General features: G+C 46.2%; 1 protein-coding gene across 2 annotated transcripts; it reads left to right on the top strand.

The window, feature by feature from the left end:
- Positions 1-9,488: 9,488 nt before the first annotated feature.
- Positions 9,489-12,007, top strand: LOC146500905 (uncharacterized). Of its 2 annotated transcripts, XM_085136348.1 has the most exons (5): positions 9,489-10,428; positions 10,546-10,615; positions 11,024-11,198; positions 11,343-11,508; positions 11,661-12,007. In XM_085136348.1, exons 1-4 carry the CDS (start codon positions 9,565-9,567, stop codon positions 11,506-11,508), a joined length of 1,275 nt encoding a protein of 424 aa, XP_084992474.1. In that variant the 5' UTR covers positions 9,489-9,564; the 3' UTR covers positions 11,661-12,007. The 2 variants fall into 2 exon arrangements, with proteins under 2 accessions (XP_084992474.1, XP_084992473.1); XM_085136347.1 differs by having other exon boundaries at positions 9,498-10,615.
- The last annotated feature ends 292 nt before the right edge of the window (positions 12,008-12,299 follow it).

A 12,299-nucleotide genomic window follows, 5' to 3' on the forward strand; every position in this document is an offset into this window, starting at 1 on the left:
CTTCCACACATGAGTACACACATACATTACATTTAGTCCATCATATATATGTATATATATACAGAGAGAGAGAGAGAGAGAGAGAGAGAGAGAGAGAGAGAGAGAGAGAGAGAGAGAGAGAGAGAGAGAGAGAGAGAGAGAGAGAGAGAGAGAGAGAGAGAGAGAGAGAGAGAGAGAGAGAGAGAGAGAGAGAGAGAGAGAGAGAGAGAGAGAGAGAGAGAGAGAGAGAGAGAGAGAGAGAGAGAGAGAGAGAGAGAGAGAGAGAGAGAGAGAGAGAGAGAGAGAGAGAGAGAGAGAGAGAGAGAGAGAGAGAGAGAGAGAGAGAGAGATAACAATGTTACGGTGTGGAGAGAGGAGAATGTGGAACCAAGAGCACATGATGGAAGCGGAATCTGAATTTACACTAAAGGCATGCCATTTATTTAGGCAGAAAAACAAAACAGGGAAAACATGGATCTGTAACTAAACAGAGCAATGCCTGAACTGGGGAAAACTATGCAAATACACCCAAAATCAGAACACTAGAAAAACCTTGGAACCTCGGGAAAAAACATGGAGGAATTACAAACGCAATAACAACAGGTAAAGGAAGACAAAGGACTAAATACACAAAGGATAATGAGGGGGCGGCAACTAGGAGGAAAACACAGCTGGGGCTAATCTTACACACACACACACACATCCACACATGAGACCAGGAGGAAAACCTGAATACACTATATACAAGACAAGGAACTATCAAAATAAAACAGTAAAGATGAGAGAAAGACAGAAACGTGGACTAGATGCTGGAACCGGGGAAAAGCAGACATGAAAATTTAACTAGACATGATACATGGAACACAGCAGGAGGCACAGGAATAAAACCTGGGAACAAGAAATCACTAAATACAAAAGAACTAAGGAAGCTAGAAGTACAAGACACTAAACTAAGCATATAAACACAAAAACCGGAACACTAGAAAAACCTTGGAGTATCGGGGAAAACACGGAGGAAACACAGATGCAATGACAACAAGACAAGGAAGACAAAGGATTAAATACACAGCTGGGGCTAATCACACACAAGATCTTGAGGAAGCAAAAATGAACACGCTAATCCCTCGCTATAACGCGGTTCACTTTCCGCTGTTTCGCGATTTTTCTTTGGGGGGGTTTACAGCGCATTGTGTTCTTTGTCCTGATCGGCTGTAGACCATTGTCAATCAATCTCCTCCGTGCCGTGTCTCCTATACAGTACAGAATGTGTTCAGCTTGTCAAATTTACATAAATCTCTAATCGCTAGCAGTGTGACTCTGATGTGCTGTACTGTATTTTTGTAAGTTTTCTCTCAAACAAACACAACAATGTCGACAAAACATTTTGCACTGTCAAAGTCACCTGCAGTAGCACCCAAAAGGCAGAGGAAGATGCTAACCATTGCACAAAAAAAAGTTGGACTTCTAGACATGCTAAAGGAAGATAGGAAGAGGTTTTTTTTTTTAGAACGTAACTCCGCGATAAACGAGGGATCACTGTATACACTAGTCGAGGAACTATCAAAATAAAACAGAAAACATGAGAGAAAGACACAAACGTGGACTAGACGCTGTAACTGGGGAAGAGCAGACATGAAAACTTAACTAGACATGACACACTGAACACAGGAGGAGGCAGAGGAATAAAACCTTGGAATAAAAAAAAAAAAAACACTAAATGCAAAAGAAGGAAGCTAGAGCAAGAGACTAAACCATGGAAAACACCAAATCAAAGAATATACAAAACCCAGAAAAACAAACACTGGGTCCCAGACCGAGGACCATGTAATAACAAAACAGAATTTTGAATCTTATGTGTAGTAAAAGCTCAGCTTTTAAATTAAAGTCATAAATTTGTCTGCACACAAAAAAGGTTTGTGTGTATGTGCATATCTCATTAAAGAGAAATGTGAAGACTGTTGTTGATGAACAAACAGTGTGACATGTATGTTAGAAAGCTAGGCGCTCTTCACTAGTTTGCAGATATTGCACTGATTGAAATACAAGTGTCAGAGCTGACAACAAGCTTGATACCCATGAATCACCCCCCAAAATTCCTCGGGATGCTGCTGAAGCTCTTCTTGCACACTGTTAACCTTTGCTGTATTTTTCACAGTAAAATACCACAAAATGCCCAGTAACTTACCTGAAAACATTTCTACAGTTAATTACTGTAATTTGCTTTGCATTATGGGTATATTAATGTCACGGCTGGCGGGGTGAGCCGTGTGGTGTGGAGGAAACGGAGGACCCAAAATGCAGACAGCCGATATGAGGATAAGAGTGAGGGTTTAATTTACAGTGTACAAATAACAGAACTGAGGGCAGGACAGAACATAAACCTAAACTGGGTGAGCTAAATAACAAACCGGATCATACAAATGGGGTGGGAGGCAGAGGGACACAGACGAGGAACAGACACCATGAAACACAGACGAGCCGACGAGGAGCACAGGCAGACACGCACTATAAATACACACACCAGGTAACTAGGAAATGGCAGACAGGCGGGGACACAGCTGGAACTAATGGACATAACGAGACACAAACCTACAAAGTAAAACAGGAAACACACAGACTGTTTTACACAACCAACTGGGGACACGATCAGAACGCAGAGGAGAGACACAGGTAGGGATGATAGAACACACAACTCAACCCCTAAGAACAAATACAAAATCAGAACAAACTAGAAAAATGATAATAATCAACTTAAAGCGCTGGGTCACCGACCCAGGACCATGACAGTACCCCCCCTCCAAGGGCTGGCTCCAGACAGCCCAAAACAAAAACAGACGACCAACCCAGGGCGGGCGGCGGGGGGCCCAGGATGGAGGGACCACAACCGAACAAAAAACAAGCTCCAGTGGGCCAAATGAATTGTTCAAAACACAACACAGACTGGAGTTCCTGAACAGGGTCCCAAAACATGGTTCAGGAGGCCGGCCCGGAGGCTGACAACTCAGGTCCAAAAGCCGACCGCGCGGAAGGCAGCGGTGTCGAAGTGGAAACAGTTCAGGAGGCCGACCGTGCACACGGCAGCGGCGGCGAAGTGGAAACAGTTCAGGAGGCCGACCGTGCACGCGGCAGCGGCGGCGACGGGGAAACAGTTCAGGAGGCCGACCGTGCACGCGGCAGCGACGGGGAAACAAGTCAGGCGGCCGACCGTGCGGACAGCAACGGCGGCGACGGGGAAACAAGTCAGGCGGCCGACCGTGCGGACAGCAACGGCGGCGGCGACACAAGTCCGGAGGCCGGCCGCACGGAAGGTAGCAGCGGCCTTTGGGAGGTCGTCCATATCGACGATGACGCCCAACAAGCGGCCTGGCAGATGACCGCCGATGTCGAGGCGGCAGTTTGGGACCTGAAGGCGGCGTGGCCCCTGCAGCACCAGGCGAGGAGGACGCTGAGGCTGGACCAGGCGAGGAGGACGCTGAGGCTGGACCAGGCGAGGAGGACGCTGAGGCTGGACCAGGCGAGGAGGACGCTGAGGCTGGACCAGACGAGGAGGACGCTGAGGCTGGACCAGACGAGGAGGACGCTGAGGCTGGACCAGACGAGGAGGACGCTGAGGCTGGACCAGACGAGGAGGACGCTGAGGCTGGACCAGGCGACGATGAAGCCGGAGCTGGACCAGGCGTGGGTGAAGCCGAGGTTGCAGCTGGACCAGGCGACGGCGAGGATGAAGACACGGAGGCCGCAGCTGGCGAGGATGAAGACACGGAGGCCGCAGCTGGCGAGGATGAAGACACGGAGGCCGCAGCTGGCGAGGATGAAGACACGGAGGCCGCAGCTGGCGAGGATGAAGACACGGAGGCCGCAGCTGGCGAGGATGAAGCCGCTGCTGCTGCCGGCGGCGTGGATGGAGCGGCAGCCGGCGAGGATGACGATGAGGCTGCAGCTGGCGGCTGGACGGGCTCCTCGGGCCCTCCAGCTGACGAGGCAGAAGACTGGACGGGCTCCTCGGGCCCTCCAGCTGACGAGGCAGAAGACTGGACGGGCTCCTCGGGCCCTCCAGCTGACGAGGCAGGAAGCTGGCTGGGTTCTCCTGAACCTCCAGCTGACGAGTCTTGGGGCTGGACGGGCTCCTCGGGCCCTCCAGCGGATGAGTCTTGGGGCTGGACGGGCTCCTCGGGCCCTCCAGCGGACGAGTCTTGGGGCTGGACGGGCTCCTCGGGCCCTCCAGCGGACGAGTCTTGGGGCTGGACGGGCTCCTCGGGCCCTCCAGCGGACGAGTCTTGAGGCTGGACGGGCTCCTCGGGCCCTCCAGCGGACGAGGCAGGCGGCTGGACGGGCTCCTCGGGCCCTCCAGCGGACGAGACAGGCGGCTGGATGGGCTCCTCGGGCCCTCCAGCGGACGGAACAGGCGGCTGGACGGGCTCCTCGGGCCCTCCAGCGGACGAGACAGGAGGCTGGACGGGCTCCTCGGGCCCTCCAGCGGACGAGACAGGAGGCTGGACGGGCTCCTCGGGCCCTCCAGCTGACGGGACAGGAGGCTGGACGGGCTCCTCGGGCCCTCCAGCTGACGGGACAGGGGGCTGGACGGGCTCCTCGGGCCCTCCAGCGAGAATAGTCTCAGGACCAGCGGGCACAGGGGCCCCTGGCGGGCGCAGAACAGAACCAGCAGGCGCGGAGACCTCTGGCAGGCGCAGAACAGAACCAGCAGGCGCGGAGACCTCTGGCGGGCGCAGAACAGAACCAGCAGGCGCGGAGACCTCTGGCGGGCGCAGAACAGAACCAGCAGGCGCGGGGGCCTCTGGCAGGAACGGATCAGAACCAGCAGGCGCACGGGCCTCTGGCAGGAACAAATCAGAACCAGCAGGCGCACGGGCCTCTGGCAGGAACAAATCAGAACCAGCAGGCGCACGGGCCTCTGGCAGGAACAGATCAGAACCAGCAGGCGCGGAGACCTCTGGCGGGCGCAGATCAGAACCAGCAGGCGCACGGGCCTCTGGCAGGAACAGATCAGAACCAGCAGGCGCACGGGCCTCTGGCAGGAACAGATCAGAACCAGCAGGCGCACGGGCCTCTGGCAGGAACAGATCAGAACCAGCAGGCGCACGGGCCTCTGGCAAACACAAAGCTGACTGCAGCTGCACCGAGCATTGACTCAGCTCAGGCAGCGACAGCCGGGTGCAGTCCTCAGCCAATTCAATCTTTCGGATTGAATTGGCCTAGCTGGTTGTACAGGAGGAGTTGGTGAAGATGATGGCTGAACAGGTGGCTGAGCTGAGGGCGACTGAAGTAAAGGTTGAGACAATAATGGTGGGGAAGTTGGAGACTGAATGGAGGATAAGGCTAATGATTCTTCTGCCAACTGGGCTACTGACTGGGCTATGGATTGTAACATGGTTTGTGATAGGTCTGGCTGTGACTGTAAGTGAGCTATGGTTTGTGAGGCTGAATGTGATGGGGGTGGTGACTGAGCGGCTAACTGAGCTAGTGGCTGCTGGGCAGCTAACCGAGCTACCGGCTGGGCAGCGGGCTCAAAAAACACAGCCCCGGTATAAACAGTCACAGGTTCAGGCGAAACAGACAAAGTGTCTTTTCCACTCACCACAGCCGGCAACTCAGAACTCTCGGGGCCCGGCTGTGGCGATGGGCGTCGGCGGCGTGAACGTCGCTTCCTTCCCGGGAATAGCTCCGACCGGCCGGGTAATTCCACATCCAGCGGGCCGGGCCGCAGATTCCCCGGCGGGCAGTGCAACACATTCACCGCCGGGCTGGGTCGGGAAGCGGTAGCAGCTGGAGGGTGAAGGTGAAGTTCGTGAAGTATGAAATTCTGTGCGAGCGGGTGAAGAGAGTCCAGTAGCCAGGAGTGAGTAGAGATTAATTGCTGTAGCCTGGCTTCTACAGCGCGGTGAAATTCCTCCCCCTCATGTTCCAGCCACAGGTTAACTAACCTTGAAACGGTGTCAATCACTCCCTCCCGAAACTCCTGGGAAGGTGCGGATGCTGCTGGGTCCATTTTTGGTCGGCTCGTACTGTCACGGCTGGCGGGGTGAGCCGTGTGGTGTGGAGGAAACGGAGGACCCAAAATGCAGACAGCCGATATGAGAATAAGAGTGAGGGTTTAATTTACAGTGTACAAATAACAGAACTGAGGGCAGGACAGAACATAAACCTAAACTGGGTGAGCTAAATAACAAACCGGATCATACAAATGGGGTGGGAGGCAGAGGGACACAGATGAGGAACAGACACCATGAAACACAGACGAGCCGACGAGGAGCACAGGCAGACACGCACTATAAATACACACACCAGGTAACTAGGAAATGGCAGACAGGCGGGGACACAGCTGGAACTAATGGACATAACGAGACACAAACCTACAAAGTAAAACAGGAAACACACAGACTGTTTTACACAACCAACTGGGGACACGATCAGAACGCAGAGGAGAGACACAGGTAGGGATGATAGAACACACAACTCAACCCCTAAGAACAAATACAAAATCAGAACAAACTAGAAAAATGATAATAATCAACTTAAAGCGCTGGGTCACCGACCCAGGACCATGACAATTAAGGTTATTTGCATTTACTTACTGTATTTTTTAAAATTGCGGTAGTAGTTATACCTACCGTTAACACATTAGCAGTAGTGCTACTGTATTATGTGATTTGAATGGTTCATCATACTGTTTGTGTATTTTTACTCTTTCAGTGGTTGGTTGCAATAGTGCATTACATTTTAACTCTTTCACTGCCAACCATTTCCAGATTTTCCTCCAACCTATGCCATTTGTCAGTATGATACCAGTGAAAGTATTATGGTTTTGACTTTTTAGGGGACTTGCCTGTGTGTAAGGTTCAAGAATTCTGATCATCTAATCTGCTGCATGCAGTTGTATGCACATGCACAGCTGCTGCAAATGTGTGCTTGCCACTGCGTTGCCATAGAAATCAATTCAAGTGATAGCTGCTCCTGGGGAGAGGGAAAAGAATGCAGAAGGGCCTCCTTGTAGGGAAATTTTATAAAGCAAGGTTCTCCAAATCTCTCCCAAAATTCTGTGTTTTCTTAATTGACTTCCATTCATATGTAAAGACTATAAGGTTAACTACAAATAAAAAAAGCAGAATTCACATTGCTGCATCTCCATCACTTATCTCTGATTAACCCTGAACAAGATTCACATTTCCTTTTGTTAATTTCTTTACTTGCCACTATTCTGTTGTTGGATTTCACTTAGGTTGTTGCTGCTGTCTGTTTTTGTGTAATTTTGTACTTGTGACAAGTAGTGAATAAAGTTATTTAAAAAAGACGCAGAAAGGCGAACTTTAGTCAGTGGAGAATATTGTAATAATTTGGCGGAGGCTTCTCAGTCGAGCAGTAACTGAATTGCTCATTTACTGAACGTGCAACATGTACAGAACTCTTCTGGGAACTAGTCAACCCAACTTAGTGAAACACACACTGAATGCATGCTGGCCCCGCCCACCCACCTACCTCTACCAACCACCACTCCATATCCTGACTGACATGACCTGTGATCCAGTGATTGACAGGAGAGGAAAGACAGGCCAACTTTGTTAACTCTTCGTTACGATATGTTCGAGAGGACAAAAGATTTTGCACCTCGTTATTGTTGGACCTCTGTGTGGAAACTGCGAACGGGACGTCATAAGGTAATGCAAAGGACTCTCCTACCTAACATACTCGTTTATTAATTTTTAAGAGCATATATATTTTTTGTGTGTGGGGGGAGGGGGGCTTAAAATCGGTGTTAGCTTGGTCGAAATAGCACATTAGCTGAATTATTCTGGAAAAAATAGGTTGTGTGTGTTTTTTTTTCTTTTCTTATTTAAATATATATTTAGATATATATTTTCCACGGGGAGGGGCGAGGAACACAGGCGCAATGACAGTCTTTGTCTTTTTCCCGCCGAGTGTGGTGCATTGTCTTCCTGCGCTTCTGTTCTATGACTATTGAGAAGCTGGCCACGCTAACAGTGGGACATTTAGCTTCAGCTCTTTGAAAGACAAGACAAAGCAAAGGTAAAAATACACATTTAATGAGAATAAAGAAAGACAACTTTTTTTTTTTGGAAATTTAGAGACTGCTAAAACAATCTTATCCAGTTTTGAAGTTTCTGATGCAGGTTAGCCTGCTCTAATCTCAACTGTGGTTTATTGTTTCATAGGTTCCATTTAAAAATCAAGACAGTGTAGTGGTCTGTAAATTAGTCGCAGTTAGTTGCAGTGCCATTGTTAAGGGGTTTAACGTCAGCTTGACAGACCCTCCAAAATTTTTCCTCCAGTGTTTCAGGGTCTGCATGGTTTAAGTTAATAACATTGATCTATAGATAGTTTTTCTTTTAACTTTTTCCCATTTTTTGATACAACCCAAGCAATGTAGATCCCTTCTTTAATAATAGAACAAACAGATAATAGATTGAGATGTTTTTCAGTCACTGTTGTGTTGTTGCCATGCTCTTTGCAAATTAAAAGTTAAGTCAAATTCAGACACATGCAGCCATGTACAGGTGTAAATTTTGTGGTGTTTGTAGTTCAGAATTAAGACAATTTTGTTATCATACGAAGAAACATCAGCACACAGCTAATTATCGATTCACATGTGGAATAGAGCAATGTCCTTCTTCCTATCGAACATTTTCTGCATTCAGATCCCATATGCACAGGAACCACCGCTATCGCAGGGCTCAGACTAAACACACCCATTTTAAAGGAAATCTTGCTTGTGGAGTTGAGGCATGTTTCTATGTGGCAGAGAATTTTTCAGCATTATGCACTCACTTGAGATTTCATATTAAAGATGGCAAGAAAGTTGTCTGTCCTTATGATGACTGCCACAAACATTTCAGAGTGCGCTCATCTTTTGCCACACATTTATCCAGGAAACATAAGCCGGTGATAACAACTCAGGTGTCAACTCTCCCCGAAAATATAGACTGTACTCAGCCTTCTGAGGAGAATCTGACTCCAACTCCATGTGATCATCTAGAGGAGTGTGATAATCAACAAGAGACATTTTTACATAATTTGGCTCTTTTCTACCTGAAAATGCAAGCCAAGATGCTGTTGCCAGCGAGCACAATACAGTGTATTCTTGATGGATTTCAGCATGTCCATAGCACTTCTTGAAAATAGTTGTAAATTAGTTATTTTGAGAGTTATTTTGAAATTGTACTTTATTTTTCAATTCATAGTTCATAAAAAATCTAGCTTTCAAAACTAAAACTAGCTTTCATTGCCATTGGTATTATTTCTCCAACACTCTTGCTTTTGTGTCTCATATAAGAGTATTACTCAATAAATACTCCAAAAAACCCATCTGTACATAGTTAATGTGGAATTGTTCTGCTGTGTTTATGTGTGTGTGTGAAGATCGACGACCAAGTGGAGTCTGGCTCTTCAAACAACCCAGAGGAACCTGAAACCACCTGCTCAACAACTGTGCAAGTGCCACTACAGGGTAATTCACTCTGTTCTGCACAAGCATCAGGTCAACTCCCTTCCGCACAACCAAATGTAAGCAACACCTCCTGGATCAGCAATTTTTCAGTTCCCTGGGAGAAGATGCCAACAAGACTTTCACAGGCCTTGGCATCTGGTGGAATGGCTCACCCAGAAGATAGGAGAATAATGATTAGGACTGTTGTAGAAGGAATGCGAGTACACTGCCCCAACCCTAACAGAGCTGCTTGTGGGGAGGTAGCTAGAGCTATTGTATCTAAGTATCCCGCTACCTTTGCAGATAAGACTGCAGAAGGTGAGCAATTAGGCTGTGGTTATTATTCCCTACTCAAACAGCTTAAAACAAGAGTTGAACATGTAAATAGAGACAATGTCAGCAGCAGAATCCGGCAGCCAAGGAAAAGGTCTACCAGGGAAAACAATGAGGGTGATGTTGCCATCAAAAGGGGGAGATCTGAACTTGATAGCTATGGTTGCATCAACTGGCAACGCACAACCCTACCAGAAGGAGAAACGACTGAAACTTTGGAGACAAAAAGACAGACTATGTCAACTGTCTTCAGATCAGCAGGTCCTCAAGCAATTGAAACAACAGATGTAAATACTTATATGTCTTTGACTTATATTTACCAGAGGCACATGCTTAATTCTTGGTCTGCCCCCACCTTATGTGAGGTTCAAGAGCATTGGCCATTTCTTTTTACTAAAAGAGGCCTCTGCACTCACTTCCACACACTCACAGATATTGAGGTAGAGACACGTCTCAGTGAAGCCCGTCTTATGAAAGGAAGGAGAATTTTGAACTTCTTTCAAAGCCAGAGACTTCAGTGGAACAAGAAGATTGAACATCTGCTACGTGAGTGCGACAGTGCAAAGCTGAACCACAACCAGATCGCCACAGCAGCCATCCTTCTTCTGATGAAGTACTTCCAAGAAAAAGAGGACTCAATCTTCATCTTGGCTGACGTAATTATATTTAAAATTTTACACATGCACTCTCAATACTGTCAACATAAACAAAGGAAAAATATTTCAATGATTTTGGGTATCATCATTCAAATCAGTTCCTTTTGTGTTTTAAAGGCTTTTTCCACCAAGATGTCTGTTGAGAGAGAGATGACCTTACCCATCACACCAAGGGTAATAGCGCTTGGTAAGTAAATAGTTTCAATCCTCTTGTAATATTTTTGTAAAAAATCTATGTAATTATTGTGGTATTTGTACCCACAACAACTTACTTAACAGGGGTTTGTCTGTTTTATATTGTATAAAAATAGAATACACACAGTTTGCTGCTGTTTCTCTTATTATTTGTTATACACAATGACCAACAGGAGAAAACAGCCTAACATTTCAGCACAGGCCAAAATGCCAAAACATTAGGCAGTTTTTTCCTGTAATTGATCATAATTTTCATTACATAATAAATAATAAGAGAAATAGCAGCAAACCGTGTGGATTCTATTTTTGTACAGTGTGAGGCCTGCTATCCAGCATTCTTGTGGAAACCTTATTTGTAAGGGTGAGCACATTGTCTTATTGGACTCTTGTCTGTTTTTAGGGAATAATTTCATGTCTGCAAGCCGCTGGATGATCAGTTTGGAGGGCAAGGTATTTTATGAGCCTGAGCAGATGCATGACTTTGCCAGCACCCTTGCTGTCTTCTTTGCGTCATACTACGTTTTCAACCTTGAGTATCAGGAGTCAGCGTCCATCACACTGGAGATGATACAGAGGTAAATACTTTACACCATTAAAGCTTACACCATTTAAGAATGAAATATATGTGATAGCTTGACTACAGTTGCAGAAACATATAGGTGATTGCTGTAATGTATGTTTTAATTTTGAAATTAAAGCAGCCTTTTTTCCGTTAAAAGGTTCTTTGTGAGGATCAATCCAGACATGGGAACAAAATGCCCTACAAAACTTGGTACAAGCTGCAAGACAGGTCGTGTCGTAAAGAGGAAGGTTACAAGCATCAGCCCTCGGATCACCACCTTCCTCCAGCGGCTCTCTGAGTTTGAATGGAGGACTTCCAACTAGGTAAGAATACAGAGATGATAATATTTTTTACATAGCTGATAATTATATACATACTGTACACACATCCATACAACAGTATGAATGATCTCAGACAGATGTGAACAAGTGAATAACTTGAGCAAACATGAATATTGATGATGTGTCTTTGACAGGTGGTGATAAAGACTACGCTGAACCTGACCATCCTGGTAACGGAAATCTAAATCCCATGTCACATTCTATTTCCTGGGACCCACTGATAATTATTACATTTTGTAAATGATTTTTGTTTTACAATTGTAATAGTTCATTTAATGTTCATGCTGGTGGGTTTGTCCTGTTTTTAGTGGAATGAAAAACTGTTTTCCTTAAAAAAATCAGACACAGAAAGGTGAAGGACTGTGTAGTTTTCATGTACGCTTCTATTTATTTTGGTTATTGACATTGTTTTTATTCAGTTGAAAAATGTTTTTCTTGTTAAAAAAAAATTATCAACAATAAATGTTGGTTTAATTCACTATTCTGAGACTACTTTATTGAATTTTATTGTTTTTTGTAAATGTTCTTATATTGAATATGAATGTTAATATTATTTTATATGCTGTAAAACACAATTACAGTCTACACAAATTATACTGTACACAATTACAGTGTTATACCATAAACCACATTTGCAGTACAGTGATACTATAAAACTTAATCACGGTAAGTCTTTCTAACTGTAAACCACGTTTACAGTAAAGCTGCATTACCACAAACAACATTTACAGTAAAGCTGTTATACTGTAATATATGTTTAAAGTAAAGTGGTT

Source organism: Neolamprologus multifasciatus, chromosome 16 (genome assembly GCF_963576455.1).
Source record: "Neolamprologus multifasciatus chromosome 16, fNeoMul1.2, whole genome shotgun sequence".
NCBI classification, from domain to species: domain Eukaryota; kingdom Metazoa; phylum Chordata; class Actinopteri; order Cichliformes; family Cichlidae; genus Neolamprologus; species Neolamprologus multifasciatus.